Source organism: Cetorhinus maximus, chromosome 4 (assembly GCF_964194155.1).
Source record: "Cetorhinus maximus chromosome 4, sCetMax3.hap1.1, whole genome shotgun sequence".
NCBI classification, from domain to species: domain Eukaryota; kingdom Metazoa; phylum Chordata; class Chondrichthyes; order Lamniformes; family Cetorhinidae; genus Cetorhinus; species Cetorhinus maximus.
Window position 1 is genome coordinate 108,759,786 of NC_135882.1, and position 20,254 is coordinate 108,780,039.

Consider the following 20,254-nt stretch of genomic DNA (forward strand, 5'->3'; position numbering starts at 1 on the left):
TCACCATTTTGTTCTGAAACAACAGAGGTACCCCTGCTGGAATTTGTTTCAACCACTATCCACTCCACCTCCCAGTCAAACATCATACTTCTCATTAGTATCCTCCATTTTCTACTTTAAACCAATTTCTTACCTAATTATGTGTTCTATTTTGGATTCCCTGATTAGCCAAGTCCTTTGCCTGTAACATTCTCAGTGTCAAGGTGACTGTACTTACTCTATATCCAGTACCATAGAAGGATTAGATTGTTCTTTGTTCAATTCGTCATTGTAAAACAGTATTTTTCTGCTGCTGACCACAACATACTATAGAAAACAAAGAGAAGAGTGACATTATAAAAAAAAAATTAGATCAAAATTTTGTAAGACACACAAAAGGCTTTTTAAAAACTATTTTCCATCAGCTTGCTGACCTAAGAGAAAAAGTCACCATCCTACGCAACAGTCTGACAACCTTAAAGTTTCTGATCTGCATGACCAGCTTTACAAACTAAAAGCTTTGAGGTCAGATTACCTCAAGCTGCACTGAGTTAGCTGACCTCAGCCTGAAATATAGTTGAGACATTACAATTAATCTCAGCGTCCTGCGCTAGGAAAAGGAATAAAATTGTCCAGGATTGCTATTAAGTAACCACAACATCCAAGACAAAACAGGGTAACTGGAGGCAATAACTTGTAGCAAGGATCCAGATGTTAAAAATTGGCAGTTAAGTACTGCAGGATAGAATGTACCTTGAAAGGACAGAGTAGGAAGGAGATGAGTAGGGTAGCAGAACTAATTAGATATAGTTTTTACAAATATAGCGTTGATAGAAGCAGAATCAATATGATTGAGACAAAAGATAAGGGATTGATCATGTTAAAAGGGGTACTATACATACCACCAATTGGAGGAGGAAATATCTACGCAAATACATTTTACCCCATCAATTGTGTCCACACTCCTCATGATCTTGAATACCTTTATCAATCTCCCAACCTTCTCTTCTCCAAACTGTTCAAATTTTTAATGATAATATGAATTCTTTAGTGTTGTTGCTTTTCATTTTGTTTCATTGTGAGGGTCTTATTCAGTTTCAGTTGGGCCCAAATCAAGCACGGGTGTCAACACCTTGACAACATTACCTGTGTAAAAGTCGACCCCATCACTTTTGGCCTAAAAGAACTGGTTTCAAAAATTCGACTTTTACATGAGTATGTACAGTACATTATAAGAACTTGCAACTTGCACAAGGCTTTGAGATTCCAATTGCACAATGGCATGAACTAGAAGTGTAAAAATAATAGGGAGTTATGATCGCTATCTGCAAAATGCTATCTTTACCACTTGCCCGGCTTCATTCCCTAAAATTAAGTCCAGGACCGTCCCCTTTCTTGTAGGACCTTCTACGCACTGGCTTAAAAAGCTCTCCTGGATGCATTTTAAGAATCCTGCTCCCTCTAAACCTATCACACTATGACTAACCCAGTTAATGTTGGGGAAGTTGAAATCCCCCACTATTGTGTAATAGTGGGGGATTTCAACTTCCCCAACATTAACTGGGTAAGTCATAGTGTGATAGGTTTAGAGGGAGCAGGATTCTTAAAATGCATCCAGGAGAGCTTTTTAAGCCAGTGCGTAGAAGGTCCTACAAGAAAGGGGGCGGTCCTGGACTTAATTTTAGGGAATGAAGCCGGGCAAGTGGTAAAGATAGCATTTTGCAGATAGCGATCATAACTCCGTTAGATTCAAGGTTGTTATTGAAAAGGACGAGGATGGGCCAGAAATCAGAGTTCTAAATTGGGGGAAGGCCGATTTTAATAAGAGCAGATATGATCTGACCAGAGTGGACTGGGAGCAGCTACTTTTAGGTAAATCTGCGTCAGAGCAGTTGGACTCATTCAAGAAGGAAATAGGGAGAGTATAGGGCCAACATATTCCAGTAAAGACAAAGAGTGGGACCAACAAATCCAGGGAACCCTGGATGTCGGGGGATATACAGGATTGGATAAAGAGAAATAGGGAGGCTTAAGGCAGATACCAAGGGCTCAAAACAATGGAAGCCCTGGAGGAGTACAGAATGTGTAGGGGGGAACTTAAAAATGAAATTAGGAGAGCAAAAGGGGGGCATAAAAGGCCCGTTAAGGACCATAGTGGTGATTTGTGTGTGGAGCCGGAAGACGTAGGTAGGGTTCTAAATAAATGCTTTGTGTCAGTGTTCACAAATGAGAGGGACGATATGGGTATGGAAATCAGGCAGAAGGACTGTGATATAATTAAAGAAATTAGCATAGAAAGGGAGGAGGTTCTAAGTGGTCTGGCAGGCTTAAAAGTAGATAAATCTCCAGGCCTGGATGAAATGTATCCCAGGCTGATGAGTGAGGCAAGGGAGGAGGTAGCAGGGGCGCTGGCAATAATTTTCAATACCTCTCTGGCCACAGGAGAGGTGCCAGAGGACTGGAGGACAGCCAATGTGGTACTGTTATTCAAGAAGGGAGGAAGGGATAAACCAGGGAACTACAGGCCAATCAGTCTAACCTCAGTGGTGGGGAAGATATTGGAAGCAATTCTGAGGAACAGAATTAATCTACACTTGGAGAGGCAGGGATTAATCAAGGACAGTCATCATGGTTTTGTTAAGGGGAGGTCATGTCTGATCAATTTGATTGAATTTTTCAAAGAGGTGACTAGGTGTGTAGATGAGGGCAATGCATTTGACGTAGTCCACTTGGACATCAGCAAGGCTTTTTATAAGGTCCCGCATGAGAGACTGATAACGAAGGTGAGAGCCCACGGGATCCAAGGCAATTTGGATCCAGAATTGGCTGAGTGGCAGGAAGCAGAGGGTGATGGTCGAGGGGTGTTTTTGTGACTGGATGCCTGTGTCCAGTTGGGTTCCACAGGGATCGGTGTTGGGTCCCTTGCTGTTCGTGGTGTATATATAAACGATTTAGACTTGAATGTAGGAGGGTTGATCAGTAAGTTTGCGGATGACACGAAAATTGGTGGGGTGGTAAATAGTGAGGAGGATAGCTTTAGATTACAGGAGGATATAGACAGGCTGGTCAGATGGGCTGATCAGTGGCAAATGGAATTTAATCCGGATAAGTGTGAGGTGGTGCACTTGGGCAGGACAAACAAGGCACGGGAATACACGATGAATGGTAGGACCCTGGGAAGAACTGAGGATCAGAGGGACCTTGGTGTACATGTCCACCAGTCCCTTAATGTAGCGGGACAGGTAGATAAGGTGGTTAAGACGGCATACAGGATACTTGCCTTTATTAGCCGAGGCATAGAATATAAGAGCAGGGAGGTTATGCTGGAACTGTATAAAATGCTGGTTAGGCCACAACTAGAGTATTGCGTGTGGTTCTGGAATCCGCATTATAGGAAGGATGCGATTACACTAGAGCGGGAGTACAGAGGAGATTTACTAGGAGGTTGCCTGGGCTGGAGAGTTTTAGTTATGAGGAGAGATTGGATAGACTGGGGTTATTTTCCCCGGAGCAGAGGAAATTGAGGGGGGGCATGATTGAGGTGTATAAAATTATGAGGGGCATAGGTAGGGTAGACAGGAAGGAACCTCTCCCCCTTGGTGGAGGGATCAACAACCAGGGGGCATAGATTTAAGGTAAGGGGCAGGGGGTTGAGAGGGGATGTGAGGATGAATTATTTCACCTAGAAGGTGGTGGGAATCTGGAACTCACTGCCTGAAAGGGTGGTAGAGGCAGAAACCCTCATAACATTTAAGAAGTATTTTGATGTGCACTTGCGATGCCTTGGCATACAAGGCTATGGGCCGAGTGCTGGACACTGGGATTAGAATAGTTAGGTACTTGTTTTACCTGTGCAGACTTGATGGTGGTAATAAGTATTTCAGCACTAGTAGTTAGTACCCAAACCCGAAATGACTCAATGTACTCAGTTCCTAATCTGAGACATGCAGAGCAGATATGTTAAAGGCAGTTGTTACAGCTAACGTAAGAGGGTACAAAGCAGGAGGTGGCCTTTTGGTTGGGGTTGGAAATTGGTTGGGAGATAAGAGACAGGGACCGGAGAAAAAGGGTAGGTAAGCTGATTGGTAGAATGTGACACTATGGTGTTCCTCAGGGATCTGTTCTGAGGCCTTAGTTTTTCACCATGTTTATTAATAACTTGGATGAAGGAATGTAAGGTTATGTATCATTTGTTTATAAGCTACACTAAGTTAGGAGGGATAGTAAGACTACAGATGGAGCATAAAGCTGCAAAGGGATGTAGACAGATGAAGTGTTTGGGCAAAACTATGAAAAATAGAATCCAATGCAGACAAATGTGAGATCATCCAGTTTAGACTGAAGAAAGATAAATCTGAGTATTTTTAAAATAGTATGAAACTCATATTAAATATATATATATATGATATATAAAGTTCATGTAGAAGCAAAGGAACAGGGGTAGGCCATTTAATCCCTTGAGCTCTGCTCTGCCATTCAATGAGATCATGGATGATCTGTGGCCTAACTCAATTTTCTGCCCCCATATCCTTTAATGCCTTGTTTTAGAAAAATATTATCAATCTCAGATTTAAAATTATGATCTAGCATCAACTGCCATCTGTGGAAGTGAATTCCAAACTTCTACCACCCTTTGTGTGTAGAAGAGTTGCATAACTTCACTTCAGATTTGGCTCTAATTGTTCAAACATGTCCCATAGTCCTGGACTCCAAAACCAGCAGAAATAATTTCTCTCCATCTACCCTAGCTGTTCCCCATAATATTCTGAAAACTTTGATTGAACCATGCCCTAACCTTCTGAATTCCAGAGAATAAAATCCTCGTTTATGTAATCTTTCATTGCAATTTAACCTGTGGCAACCAGGTATCAATCTAAATCATAAAAGCCATTGACAGGTACAAAAAGCAATCAAAGAAAGGTCAATGGAATGTTGGTCTTTAGTGGGAGGGCAGAATACAAAGGGGAGAAAATTATTCTTTGATTGCATTCAGCCTTGGTCTGAAGTATGGAGTTCAATTTTGGGCTCTTAAAAGGATATATTGGCCCTGTGGGGAAATGTAGCGCAGGCTCAACAGAATGCTACCCGGGCTGAGGGTCTAACTACAAATACACGTTGCATGTATCTTGCTTGTATTCACTTGAGTTTAAGAGATTGCAAGTGATCTGATTGAAGTATTTAAAATGGTAAAAGTAATTTGATTGGGAGATACAGAGAAATGATTTTCTCGCCTGAGGAATCAAAAAAGGGGGCAACTCTTAGGGCAGAATTTTGCCCTCGGAGGGCGTGCGGGCCCCACCGGCAGGCAGACATCCGGCCCCCGCCACCGAAACGGGGCCCGCCGCCATTTTGAGTGGGCGGGCCAATTAAGGCCCACCCAGCGGCCTGCCTGACAGGAAGCGCTATATCTGCTTCTCTCATGTTCCTTTTAGGCTGTAACTTAAAACCTGATGATCTTAATCCTGAACTTTATTTTTTAAATTTTTTAAAGACAATCATGCTATGCTTTCTGATAATTCTAAGTTGTGCATGATCAAGAATGAACATCAAGCTGCCTGTTAGTAAAAAAGGACAGCTGATCATTTATGACATACTACTTAATATGTACAGATGGGGATTCCCTCCCTCCACCACACCCTCCTGGAACTCCCTTACCCACACTTGCCTGTGTGCTGTTGGGCAGCCATGGTTCACCAATATTTTCAAGTTAGGAAATGGAAAGATAGTGAAGACCCGGAATTAAAATAGCCTGGACATGATTGTTGCAGCAACAGGTACCAACTTACCCCTCTACCCTACCACCCAAAACCCACCTCAATGTTTATGACATACTACTGTGCGGGTGGGGGAGGGAATCCCCATCTGTCAAAGTGCACTCTTTCGTGCATGCGTGCAAAAGAGCGCACTGCTCCCTGAGGCAAAGTCCTGTCTCAGGGAGATTCGTGACAGGTAAGTAAAGTCTAAAAATAGATAAATATTGAAATTATTAACATGTCCCCCTCATGTGACGATGTCACACGAGATGGGACATGTTAATAATAAACATAAACTTTATTAAATGTTTAAAAAACGGACATGAAACTTCATCCTGCTAGTGGATGAAGTTTCATGAATAATCAGAAGGCCGCTGGGGCTCCTGGCCTGCCCGCCAGCCTTGAGCTTGGACGGGCAGGTCTTTAATTATCTTAAACAAAAATAAAAATACCTGGAAAAACTCAGCAGGTCTGGCAGCATCTGAGGGGAGGAACACAGTTAACGTTTCGAGTCCGTATGACTCTTCAACAGAACTAAGTAAAAATAGAAAAGAGGTGAAATATAAGCTGGTTTAAGGGGGGGTGGGATAAGTAGAGCTGGATAGAGGGCCAGTGATAGGTGGAGATAGCCAAAAGATGTCATAGACAAAAGGACAAAGAGGTGTTGAAGGTGGTGATATTATCTAAGGAATGTGCTAATTAAGGGTAGAAAGCAGGACAAGCAAGGTACAGATAGCCCTAGTGGGGGTGGGGTGGGGTGAAGGGAAGGGATCGAAATAGGCTAAAAGGTAGAGATAAAACAATGGATGGAATTTAATTATCTTAATGAGCCTGTCAGTGGCCTCAATTGGCCATTGACAGGTTGGCGGGCGAACAGCTGATTTCGCTGTCTGCGCGCCTTCCTAAAAATTTAAAGGGACCGGGATGATGTCGGGGATTCCTCCAGACGTCATCCCGTGTCATTTTCCCCTCGGCGAGCGGGCCCCGCCCCCAAATCGCCGAGGGGAAAATCCTGCCCTTAAAGTTGAAGCTAGGCCATTCAGGGGCAAAATCAGAAAGCACGTTTTCACACAACGAGTAATGGAAACATTTTCCCCAGAGGGTTGTGGATACTAGGACAATTGGAACTTTCAAGACTGAGATCAATACATTATTGTTAGATAAAAGAATCAAGGTCAGGGCTTTTCAGATGGTGGGGTTTCCAGCCCTGCCACTCAAAGAGTCGACGGGGAACGCATCTCTGTCAATCACAGCAGCCCCACTGGAGACTGGGCTTCCACCCCTCACGGGTGCAAGTCCTGATCCAGAGAGCTGCTGACTAATTTGATTGGTCAGCTGCGGCACTGGCAGCAGCGGCCAGGACTGGGACCACAAGCAATCCCCAGATTCAATGTCTTGGAGTCCAGAACAAGATAAGTGCGAGGGGTCTCATGGTGGGGAGGGAAGGTGAGGCCCAGTGGAGTAGGGGTCTTGATGGAGAGGTTGGAAGTACCCACAGGGGACAGACCTTGGGGGTGGGGAATGTCTGACATGGAAAGGGGGCCCCTTGAGGGAGGTGCCTTCACCCCTTCCCACCCAAACAAGTGGGAACCCAGGCCTCCCCCTGTCCCTGAAGTCCTCCTGCCAGCCTCAAAATTGGGGCCAGGTGGGAAGTGACCCTTAAGTAGCCAATAATTGGTCACTTCAGGGCCTCAGCCAGGGTGAGGGTTTGCCTAGGCCTAGCCTGCCCCACATAAAATTATGAACAAGTCAGGGATAGGCAGGAGAGTGGCGGGGGATCGAAAAAGTCTGCCCCAAGTATATGAAGCTAAGGCAGAAAAATGGAATTGAAAGTTATGAGTAGCTATCAGCCTAATTGAATGGCACATCAGGCCCAAGTAGTTGCATGACATAATCCTATCCTAATGTTCCTAACTCCGCTTTTAAATGTGTGCTACTCTTTGTTGTTAAGAAATTTTAATTTTTCATGAATAAAACTTGCACATTTATTATCCTATTTGTATTTTAAACCAGATGTTGATAATGTACCATAACTTGAGAGTGTGTATTTGTTCACAAGATCGGTATTAAAAATAACATTCTATTGGAAAGGGAGATTTTATACAGGTTTAATATATAATTCAACAGTGTGGTGTACATGATAGAAGACTTTTTTTTAAACAACAGTTTCATACCTGTTTTTTCCATCCATATCTCTTGATATTTCCTCTGTTTGGTATCGATAACCAGCCCTCCATTCTGGTTTCTGAATTCAAAAACAATTGAACATGTCGTGAATGAAAACACCTTTGACAGGAATTGTGTTTGTGAAAGCAGCATCACCACTTTAGGTCTAGTCATATAGAATTACATTATAGAAATAAGACAAATTCCACAAACGGGCTGGAACTAACATCTCTTTCTCCCCCTCTTAAATCATTAGGCTTAAAAGACAACATAAAGATGTTTAGCCAACTTTTTAAACCTTACTGAAAATAATGGAAGCTGGAGTCTGGTATTTTTGGGTCAAAATTCTATTGCATACATTTAACATGGTTAAATGGCATTGTAAGGGTAAGTGCAGGTTTCTGGATTCTTCCTCCAAAAATCTGGTCTGATTATCTAGTCATTATCACACAGCTGTTTGTGGGAGCTTTCTATACACAAATTGGCTGTCACATTTCATGCATTAGAACAGTGACTACCCTTCAAGAGTACTTCACTGGCTGTGAAGCACTTTGAGATGCTGGCAGTTGTGAAAGGGGCTATATATAAATGCAATTTTTTCTTTTTAATCTGTTGCAGAGGTTCTCTACCTGTAATGGAATAAGGCAGCCCCAATCTTTATAAATAAACCCAACATGGAAGGTCAACTAGGATTTATGCAGGTTTTCTGTCACCTGATGAAATGGAGGATAGTATTGTGAATGCAGGATACGTGCATGTGAGCAATTTATACTGAAATAGCCAATTTAGAGAGTTGAGTTTTCGATGGTGTTCACTAAGCTTAACTGGGCCCCAACCAGTAGTGTTAAATCTTGATGAAATGCCGGCTCCTGGACGTGGAATTGACACTCCAAGGGCTGATTACTTACCTCAATGATTCTTTTCTTATACTTTGCCCTAAAACAAGTCGTAGCAACAGTAACTGGAAAGTTCTCAGCTTCACCACATAGACATGTAAGTCCCATGTGGCACCCCAGTATGGTGCAGGTTTTTGCTTTGACAGCCAAGGTCAGAGCTATTGGTATTTCAGGGTGTTGCTGATCTTTCCTTGGGTTCTGTGAAAGGAGGGATATGCTCTGGAATGGTAAAGCAGCAGTTGCCTCGATTTCTTGCAACGTTTTGGTCCTCCCTACCTCTATATTTTCCTCCACCCATCCAAATCCATTCCCAACATATAACATCACATATGTATTAAGAACTATAGGAATGTGTAAGAACCTCAATCTTGTCTTTGCGACATGGAATTTGTTATTCATTATTACACCATAACTTGAGTGTGTGTATTGCTGGAAAGAAACAACTAAAATAACTTGTGGGAATAGGGAGAAGGGTGGGCACAATTGCGATAATGAAAACAAATAATTTTCACTTGACATTTACTTATTATATAGGATGAATTGAGAGAAGAAATTGCAGACATATGATCTATATGTATTTACTCTTCATGTCCAAATTAAACTGATCTCAATCTTTTCACTTCATATGTATAGTTTCCAATGAATGTATAGTTTAAATGTCACTATCAAAGCTAATTAATCTATACGTTAAAATGCTGTTAATCAGAGTCAAGTAATTCCTCTCAATAATATACTATATGTTGAAAGTTAGTGAAAACATATGCCTTTACAATCAATAGTAAGTAGAGTAGTAGCCATGATTAAATAAAACACTAATAAGATGCACACAAGGACAGAGGGACTCTTAAAAAATAAATTGAAATCAGTAGCTTCAACAGAAGATCAATGGAATCCCAGTCAAAAGGTCTCAAGAGGGCAGAGTTGGAGAACTGCAGACTTCTTGGAAGGTTGTAGGCGGAGAATATTACAAAGATAGGAAAAGTGAGGCCATGGAGAGGTTTGAGTATAACCATTTTAAAATCGAAGTTTTGGTGGCCCAGGAGCCGATGTAGGTCAGTGAGCACGGGAGTGATGGGTGGCCAGGACTTTGTGCAGGTTAGGATATAGGCAGCACAGTTCTGGATGAGGTCAAGTTTATGCAGAGTGGAAGCTGAGAAGCCAGCCAGGAGAGCATTGGAATAGTCTAGACTGGAGGTAACTAAAGCACAGATGAGGGTGTCACCAGCAGATAAGCTAGAGCAGGGGTTGAAGCAGACAATCATTTTGATGGAGAGAATATGAGATCAGGAGCTCAGTTCAAGGTCAACCAGGATGTTAAGGGAGCAGTGGTTCAAAAAACATAGTGGCACGGTGGAGGTTGGAATTGGTGGTGAGGGAGTAGAGTTTGTCTTGACGGCTGAACGTGACGTTTACATGAAAAAAAATTATGGTTCATCAAAGACTGAATGTTTAACATGCAGCCTGACGAATAAACAATTGAGGGATCAACAAAGGTGGTGGTGTGGGAGGTCTGGGTGTCACCAGCATATATGTGCAAATTGACATTAAGGCCCACAACTTCCGATATCTGGGGGGGTCAAACCCAGGGGCGACCCCAAAGATGCACTGGGGAACTGCCATCAGCAGCCCCCACAAAAGGATTGCACAGAAGTTCAAACTTCTAATGAGCAATTACCCTGCACTGGGAGCCAACCAATACTCCGATTTAAATCGGAAACTTTGGATGGTTCTGACTGTCTTAGAACAGCTACCCAGGAAAAGTTAGAAGAATTAAAACCATTTCTAGCTCCTAAGTAACTTTTGTACTAAAGCCCCCACTGGACCCTCTGACTACCCCTGACCTCCCGACTAGCCCTCATCCCTCCTGACCACCCCATCCCCCGACAACCACCCTTTCCAGCTACCCTCCCAACCCCCAGGCTACCCCCTTGCCTCCCCCAACTACCTCAATTCCCCGACTACCCTCCCAACTCGACTAACCCGCCGATCCTCTGACTGAAAATTCAATACCTGCCCCGACTGTCCACTCACCACCCTCTTCATTGACCACCTGACCCACCCAACTGATCATCCGACCCCCCCACCGATCCCCAGACTACACCCCCGCCCCCAACTACCCTCCTGACGTTCCCAGCGACTGACCACCCAAAGCATCCTCACTGACCACCCAACCCCCCCCAACTCCCAATGTCAACCCATATCCTCCTTGCCAACTGACCACCCGAACCTCCACCCATCCAGTCCTACCCTCTTACAGTCTTATCTTGTCCCTGGTTTCTCAAAGCAGCTAGGATCTTTAAACTTACGTGCTTTTTGACAGTTAGTGCCATGAAATAGGGGGCTTGGCTTCCTTTCCTCCGACTCTGCTGTGCTCAACTGAAGGCCTCAGGAACCTGGCTGCACTAACACTATTCTCGCCGGCCCGAGTCAAAATGTTGGGTGAGAAAGGTGCAGCTGCATTTTAGTGTAATTAAATAGGGGTGGAGAGGCAATTCAGCTTTGGCTGCCACTCCATCGACATTCTGGCCCCATGTTTTTAGGTGATGCCACCAAGGGGTAGCATGTATGAGAAATAGAAGATCATCATTGTTCAGTACACTTAACCATAATACCTAAATTTATAATTCTTTTCTGAAACTTACACTCAGTGATTCCTACAAAAAATAGTTCTGTGATTTTCAGAACATGGCAACATTATGAAAAACATATTGAAATAGGAAAACTACAGACAATTCAGTAGCACAATGGCAAAGCAACCATGGTTGTTTAAAAAAAGACCATGCTAAGCTGCATTCAATATTTTGTACAATAATGCTATTAAAATTTGGTTTAAAAGACAGTATCCCTTGTACAAGATAAACTTTATAAACTAGTGTGGCAATTCTGCATCACAATGAAAAACATGGAAATTACAATTTTATGGGAAATTTATAAGATTTCTCTAATTTCACTTTATCAAGCTCCATATAAAAAGTAGGGAAATAATTTTGATCATATATAATAAAATGTAGACACTTCAGTCTTTTTAAATAAGTATGAGTACTCAAAGGATTCATGCATTACTTTAAATTTGACCATGTGCTTAGTGGACATTAACCTTCTCTGAAACTCTACTAACATTTCGGTAACCTTGAATAGTCAATTGAAAATTATTGCAAATTAAAGCAGCAATGACTGAGAATTTCTATTAAATTAAATGTTAAAACATTCTCATGGGTAATTCTGCAGTTCTTCAATAAAGATGGATAAAAAGGAATGCTGTCCCTTAAATATCAAAAAGTGACTTAATCAGATACAAATGGAGTCAGACATCAAATGTCAGCCAGCATGCAGAAAGTGCAAATAGAACAAGGCTTTCAATTACTCACTGGAAAAAGATAGATAAGACATGTGTTGCAAGAGGAACACCCAACTAGGTACAAAGAATAAAAGGCACTCCTATGAAAGGAAAGGCTTTAACTGGAACATAATTTTAAAAAAAAACTCTGCCATAATATAACGTCCCATAAAGTAAATGGAATTTTAATGAATAAACTATTTAATAACGAAGAATGTTAGCAGGTCGGTACCTGAGTGGGTTGATGTCAGTGACAAATTCTGGATTTGAACTCAAGTACCAGCCAGTCACTACAAGATTACTTTCCAGCAGACAAAAACAAAATTAGAATAGCATCATAGAAATGATGACAGACGCTACAATTTTAATTCCGTTTTATAAAGGTTTTTCTTTATAGAATCATAGAATGGTTACACAGCACAGGAGGAAACCATTCAGCCCTTTGCATCCATATTTGCTCTCTGCAAGACCAATTTAGCTAGTTCCACTCCCTTGCCATTTCCCATAGCCCTGTAAGTTGCTTCTTTTCAGCTGCTTATCCAAGTCCCTTTTGAAAGCCATGATTGAATCTGCCCCCGCCATACTCTGAGACTCTGCATTCCAGATCCTAAGCACTCACTGCATAAAAATGTTTTTCTCATGTCAAGTTTTGCCAATCACTTTAAATATGTGTCTTCTGGTTGTCGATCTTTCTGCCAATGAGAACAATTTCTCTCTATTTACTTTGTTCAGACCCCTCATGATTTTGAACACCTCTATCAAATCTCCTCTCAACCTTCTCTTCTCTCAGGAGAACATTCCAGCTTCTCAAATCTATCCAATAACTGAAGTCCCTCATCCTTGGAACCATTTCATAAATCTTTTCTGCACTCTCGCTAAAGACTTCTTAAAGTGTGGTGCTCAGAATTAGACACAGTACTCCAGCTGAAACCAAACTAGTGTTTTGTAAAGGTTCTTTTTAAAAATTTATTCATGGGATGTGGGCTTCGCTGGCTGGGCCAGGGTTTATTGCCCATCCCTAGTTGCCCTTGAGAAGGTGGTGGTGAGCAACATTCTTGAACCGCTGCAGTTCATGTGGTATAGGTACACCCACAATGCTGTTAGGAAGGGAGTTCTAGGATTTTGATCCAGCAACCGTGAAGGAATGGCAATATGTTCCCAAGTAAGGATGGTGTGTGGCTTGGAGGGGAACTTCCAGGTGGTGGTGTTCCAATGCATCTGTTGCCCTTATCCTTCTAGATGGTAGTGGTCGTGGGTATGGAAGGTGCTGTCCAAGGTGCTTTAACATCTTTTCTTTTGTACTCTCTGGGCTAGATTTTCAAATCCCAAAAAAAGTCGGGAATGGGTGCGGGAATCAAAACGCTGAGGAAATTTAAATTCTGCCCTCGAAAAGAGGCCCGCACAAACTTTGTGTCGGTGGGAAGAGGTTCAGGTAGAGGCCACCACTGACAGGCCTAGGGGACATTTGTATTTATGCCCCACAGTATGTTTCGTAGGATCAGCAGGTTTTGGAAGCTGCTGGAAAACCTGCCAGGTAAGAGTGTCCAGGAGCCTTGGGGAAGCCTGCCCAGGCATTGGGGACATTCTAACATGTAAGAATTAAATCTTTTGAGAACTTCAAATGTCATTATGAGATGCTTTCTTATGAATTAGATGTGTTTTTACTGTAGTGATTGATCATAGTGCACTGTCCTGAAAAGGTAAGTTGACCATTATATTGACCAGTATTGTGTTAAGTGCTGTGGATGCATTAAAGTACTTGTCCTGTTGGGAAAAGTGCTACAATTGTTGCAAATATCTAGCTTATAATTCATATGTTTTAGAATGTAATTTACAGTTTTAGAAATTAAGGTTTTAACTGTAGAAAAAATGGGGGCATCTGGTTGAGAAACCGGTAAAAATAACTCTGAAGTAAATGCAACTCAAACAAACCTGGGTTATTACACTTAAAAAGTTGCCTGTGTTTATCCTACAAGGTCAGAGTTGATAATAAAAATAGTGACCCATCTCTGGATCGCTTATTGGAACCAGAGAGCCTGGAGAGGGGACAATTACATCCATTAGAAATATAAATTATTCAACTGAGGGCTGAATTTTCCCCCCATCAGGGGGGCAGGTGGGAGTGAGCACGAACCCGATTGGTGCCCCCAATCAGGTGCGTGCTGCCATTTTACGTGGACGGGCCAATTAAGGCCCGCCCAGCGTGACGCACACCCGGAAGCGCTGAGCGCTCCCTGTGCGGGCGGGGGGGGATTTCCTGAGTCGGGGCCTGCGCTCTTTTGCGCATGCATGCGAAAGAGCACAGAAATCTCCCTGAGGCATGGAGGTGCCTCAGGGAGATTAGTTTAAGTTTTGAAAAATGTAATAAAGGTAAAAAAGAAATTTTAAGGACATGTCCCCTCATGTGAAACTGTCACATGAGCTGGGGCATATCCAATGATTTTTTCAAAAAATTTTATTTAATTAATGAAGCCTCCATGAAACCTCATCCTGTCCGTGGATGAGGTTTCATGAAAAATGCGAAGGCCGTCTGGGCTCTTCGCCTGCCCACCAACCTTAAGATTGGATGGGCAGCATTCTTAACAGCTTTAATTACTTTTTTAATGGCCTTATTAGGCCTTTGACAGTTCGGCAGGCATGCAGCTGACGCGGCTGTGCGCCCGCCGAACAGACAATCTAAATGATGCGTGGTCACCGTGCACCATTTTACGTGCTGGCGAGCGGGCCCTACATTTCTGTTTGAGACCATCTCAAAGCATGCCATATTGTCACAGAGGTGGGCTGTGGGGGGGTGAAAGCTTGTTTTGCTTAAGCTGTTGGCTCAGAAAGCAGGCAGTTGCAGTTTTGCTTTGGTGTTGACTGCGTCTCACTTGATTGAGAGAGCCAACAAGTGATGATTGTTAGTCAGGCCTGCACTTTAAGCAGAGAAAATACTAACTTCAACGTTCACCATGCAGAATGTGAGTGGCACTCAAGCTCAATGTGGATTTCTGAAGGAAGATTTTCCTAGTTTGCAAGTACAGGAAGAAATCTATAGTGGTCCCCACAGAGCCTTGTTGCAGAAAGCAGTCAGCAGAGTTAGCTTGGAAGCTGCGAAGCTCACCTCCTGACTGTCCACAAAGCCTGTCCACCAACTATAAGGTGCAAGTCAGGAGTGTGATGGAATACTGTCCATGTGCCTGGATGAGTGCAGCTCCCACAACACTCTAGAAGCTTGACACCATTCAGGACAAAGCAGCCCGCTCGATTGGCCCCACATCCACAAATATTCACTCCCTCCACCACCGACGCACAGTAGCAGCAGTGTGTACTATCTACAAGATGCACTGCAGAAATTCACCAAGGCTCCTTTGACAGCACCTTCCAGATCCACGATCACTTCCATCTAGAAGGACAAAGGAGCAGACAGATGGGAACACCACCACCTGGAAGTCCCCTCCAAGTCACTCACCATCCTGATTTGGAAATATATCGCTGTTCCTTCACTGCCGCTGAGTCAAAATCCTGGAAGTCCCTCCCTAACAGCACTGTGGGTGTACCTACACCACATGGACTGCAGCGGTTCAAGAAGGCAGCTCACCACCACCTTCTCAAGGGCAACTTGGGTGGGCAATAAATGCTGACTCAGTCAGCAAAGCCCACACCCCGTGAATGAATAAAAAAAAAGGCGGTTAGGTATCTGCTGGCAAGCAGAACAAGGAGCTGAGGCATCCACAGATGTGAGCCATTAAATAAAAGTTGGAGTGTCACTTAGCCAAGAAGCTAATGGAAAGATCCCCATAAAATATTACCTCAGAGAACAGCTGACACAATGGGGAGAATTAAAGTGAATTCCAGAGAGCTATGACATAACTTGTGGGTTCATCCCTAAAGAAGTGAATGAACGTTCAAGGTTGTTGTAATATTTAAGGGAATTCTTGGAGGGAAGCAAAAAATAGAATCAAGTTCATAACACAGCATGTAACTACTTATGCTGTGTTAATAGTGCTTGCTTTGTTTAATTCTCCCTATATACAATAAAGTCAGTTTTTGTTTAAAAACGTGAAATCTGGTGGCAAATTTCTATCTGCTAATTATGAAGTGATCGTAGATCTGTTTAAACATTAATGGTCCTGAATAGTATTGTAACACTATGCATTCAAACTTTAAAAAACAGTGTTTGTGAACTCTAGTGTCATGATCTGAAGTGCTTTAAATGTCCAAAGTGCTTGAAGGTAGAAAATATTTGGTTTGCTGCTTTAACTTAGAAAAAACCGAGCCATCTGATTTTTCGGTTTCAACAGGCTCCACTGTCTGGAGCTATAATTGTTCTGATAACTGAGCCCATTATGAATGCTTGTCTGAGTTTCAAAAGCTAATGAACCACTTAGCTCAGCAGGAGTGTGTGCACACAGTTTGGTTGGCAGTTTTAAGAGGTTATTAAAAGTTTATTTGTCTTTAATGTGGTTTCTGAATACAGTATTTTTTGTTTTACAACTGAATGAACACTTGAAGGGATTTAAGCTTTTTTCAATGGGTCTGGAATTTCTTTTCCAGAATGAATGCTTGTGTGTTTGAATGATAACTCTATTAGATTATTAGAGGTTTAATTTTTCTTCACATTCATTACAAAGGCTTTCCATGGTTATTACATGACTCCCGAGATCTGGTCATGGTGGATACTGGGTGAGTGGCTATGCAGGATATATGTAGGGAATGGCAAGGCAATGGGGGCGTAAAAGGAGCATGAGGGTATGAGGGAGCATGGGGGTGAGTGAGGGTATGAGGATGAGGGGGAATAAGAATGATGTGGAAAGCTGCACTAATGTCCCCGAGAACTGAGATGTGTCTTCTGACCAGGCCACTTCTGCACCTGAGCTCTTATGGGCCTACACCCAATCGGGAATTGCAAAACCCATACTTATCACACCCATGTCTCTCTGAGGAAAAAACGTGGCAGAAATCAGGTGAGGAGGCAGGTATGGGTTTCTGAAGTCTGAATTGGCTCAAAATGAAAATCTGGCCCTAAGTCTCTATTTATAAAGTTCAAGGATCCCAGAAGCCTTTTTTAACCACTTTCTCAACCTGCCCTGCCACCTTCAATGATTTGTGCACATATATCTCCAGGTCTCTCTGTTCCTGCATCCCCTTTAGCATAATACCCTTTATTTCACATTGCCTCTCCTCGTTCTTCCTACCAAAATGGATCACTTCATTCTTAAGTTTCATTTGCCACATGTCTGCCCATTCCAACATGATGTCCTCTTGAAATCCATTGCTACCCTCTTCATGGTCCACAGTACTTCCAAGTTTCGTGTAATTTGCAAATTTTGAAAGTGTGCCTGTACACTCAAGGCTATGTCTTTAATATATATCAAGAAAAGCAGTGGTCCTAGTACTGACCCCTGGAGAACTTTGTACCTTCCTCCAGTTCGAAAAACAACCATTCACCAGTACTCTTGTTTCCTATCATCAACCAACTACCTATCTGTACTGCCACTATCCCTTTAATTCCATTGTGAACTTTGCTCACAAGCCCATCATGTGGCACTTTATCAAACCTTTTGGAAGGATACATAGACCACATCGACCACATCTCAATCAAGTTGGTTAAACACAATTTGCCTTTAACAAATCTCTGCTGGCTTTCCTTAATTAATCTACACTTGTCCAAGTGTCTGTTAATTTTGTCCTGGGTTATCATTTCCAAGGTTAACTTGACTGGTCTGTATTTATTGGGTTTACCCTTACATTCTTTTTTGAATAAAAGTGTAACATTTGCAATTCTGGAATCCTATAGCGCCATAAGGAGGACTGGAAGATTATGGTTCACATTTTCTCAATATCCACCTTTACTTCCCTCAGCATTCTAAAATGCATTCCATGTTCCAAGTTAGGGGTGATATTGCTTTGGAACCAAACATTTTTCACTCTTGAATGCATAGTCAGTCTTGAATATTCTTTAGGTCAGATATAGCAGTCTACCACAGAGTAAAGCTCCCTATTTTTTGCCCAAAGAATTTGTCTGAAACTCAGAAGCGCACTCCATCATGCACGCAGAATTTCTCTACTTGCTGCACTAGCCAGCTTTGTGTCATCCAAATGAAATGTCAACAAATGCTAAATTATAGCCAGTTTATTTTTTCTTTGTCACAGTTGGATTGCGTCAAGATTGTTCAAATTAATTTTATTTTGGACTTTAAAACCACAAGCGGAGACGACAATTTTCCTAGGCTGAACAGAAATTGTGATCTCTGAAATGAAAGGATAGTGTGCTAATCTACTGTACCACTCTCACCCTCTTTAACTTTAATCAAGGGCAGCTTGGATAAAGGAACCTAACCTTGGGAGTGGGATGGATAATGTTTACAGGTTTAAGAGTAAAATTAACTACTAAAAATTATTTATGTTCTGGTGCTGATTTTTTTAAATGAATCTGCTTTTATCCATACTGGCACATAAAAGGACGGACAGTAACTATTGCTCAATTGCGCAAAAATAATTTTAAATTAAATTAATTCCTTCAATACATAGACACGAAATGCTTTCGGCAAAAGTAAACTGTTAAGTTTAAGTCAACCTTACCAGCTACATTTCCATCAGAATCCTCGGTCTGTAAACTGGCTACACTTGTGTTATCAATACGGAGCTGGAGGTCTTGAAGCTTAGAACGAAGTTGTTCAAGATCACTGTCCTTACTGTCAAGCTGCATTTGGAGCTCTGTACGAAGGTTAGATTCCTCTGCTAATTGCTGTAATATTTAAATAAAATAAATAGTCAAATTAAGAGAAAACTGTAGTATTTCAGGATAATAGTAGAAAGTCATCAAGGCCACTTTCAGATAAAAACACTTTTATAAAATATATTTCCTTGCCATACTGCAAAAACATACCTGTAGCCTTTTTGGCTGTTGTTGACTTAACAAAAATTGACAACTAGGATGTATAAATTACAATCGCAGGGCAATAATCATAAAAATCTACATGATGACATTACATATTTCCTGAAATGTATGGAAATGCAAAAAGCATTTAGCATACTAATACTATGGAATGGCCATTTAAGCTCTGTTTAGCACAGTTCCTGATCTCATCAAAACAGGGAATTAACTGACCAACTCACAACCCTTTCTTGCCACTTGTGGCAGCCTTGGACCATATTCCTATCCTTGCCAGTTTGATGCTGAATTTTCTGCAGTGCAGTCCACAATACAGGATATCACTCTTTCCCGACACACTATATCTCACATTCAGGAATACTTGACCATGGTGTATAGGCAAAATTGAGTCCCCATTTTTAAATCACACATTTTGGATTTATTATTTGATCTCCATTACAAAAGTCTGATGTCCATTTTTCTAATGGAAACTGTCTATGCAAACTTGTCATGCTATCATTAAATTCCCTCCCAAGGAGACACTGTGGTGCCACCACTGGAGGAGTGTGCGATTACAATGTGGATATATGAATTTACGAAAGAAAAATTGACAGGTGAGAACACCACCAAAATTTTACTAGATTATGTATCCATACAAAAATAACAGTTAGCATATCCATGTAAGATTTCCTTACTGCTTGCATTTCATTTAGGTCCTTCTGATACTTCACAACAACATGACTGTATTTCTCCCTCTCTTGGTTCAATTCCAGTTGCAATTTTTTGTTTTCCTTTTCTTTTTTTCGGACATCTGCTGTATTTGCTTTCTTTCGATCCACTTTTATATCTTTGCGGTTCATAATCTCAGCAAGCTTATTAACAGCCTAATTGATGCAAACATAAAACATGCATGAAAATGTACCCACAAGACAAAACCAGCAGAAACTATTGGAAAACTGTATTAGTATGCGACTATTTATGGTTAGGAGAATTTTAAAACATCTACCTGTGTTTTCAGCGTGCGTTCCTGGCTAATTATCTTTTCATAATTAGATTTCATGTTGTTTAAGTCTTCCTCCTTCTTCTTCTGTGACTCTGAAAGAAATTTATAATTGAGTAATAATGATTGATCTGTGTGATGCATTTCCTTAAACAAGATATAAGAACCATACAAGTTTACAACACAGAAGACAGGTCTTTACTAGAACAATCCAAAACTAATCCCAATGTCCTGCTTTTCCCCATGTCCTGCTTTTCCCCATGTCCT

General features: G+C 41.8%; 1 protein-coding gene across 2 annotated transcripts in view; it reads right to left on the reverse strand.

Moving 5' to 3' along the window:
- rock1 (Rho-associated, coiled-coil containing protein kinase 1) overlaps positions 1-20,254 on the reverse strand; it is a 224,903-nt gene that overhangs the window by 21,762 nt on the left and 182,887 nt on the right. For both annotated transcript variants that reach the window (XM_078540622.1, XM_078540621.1), the window contains 5 exons: positions 19,994-20,082; positions 19,683-19,871; positions 18,696-18,861; positions 7,907-7,977; positions 218-306 (listed from right to left, as the gene is read on the reverse strand). In XM_078540622.1, coding sequence (XP_078396748.1) covers positions 218-306; positions 7,907-7,977; positions 18,696-18,861; positions 19,683-19,871; positions 19,994-20,082 — 604 coding nt within the window. The remainder of the gene's footprint in view (positions 1-217; positions 307-7,906; positions 7,978-18,695; positions 18,862-19,682; positions 19,872-19,993; positions 20,083-20,254) is intronic.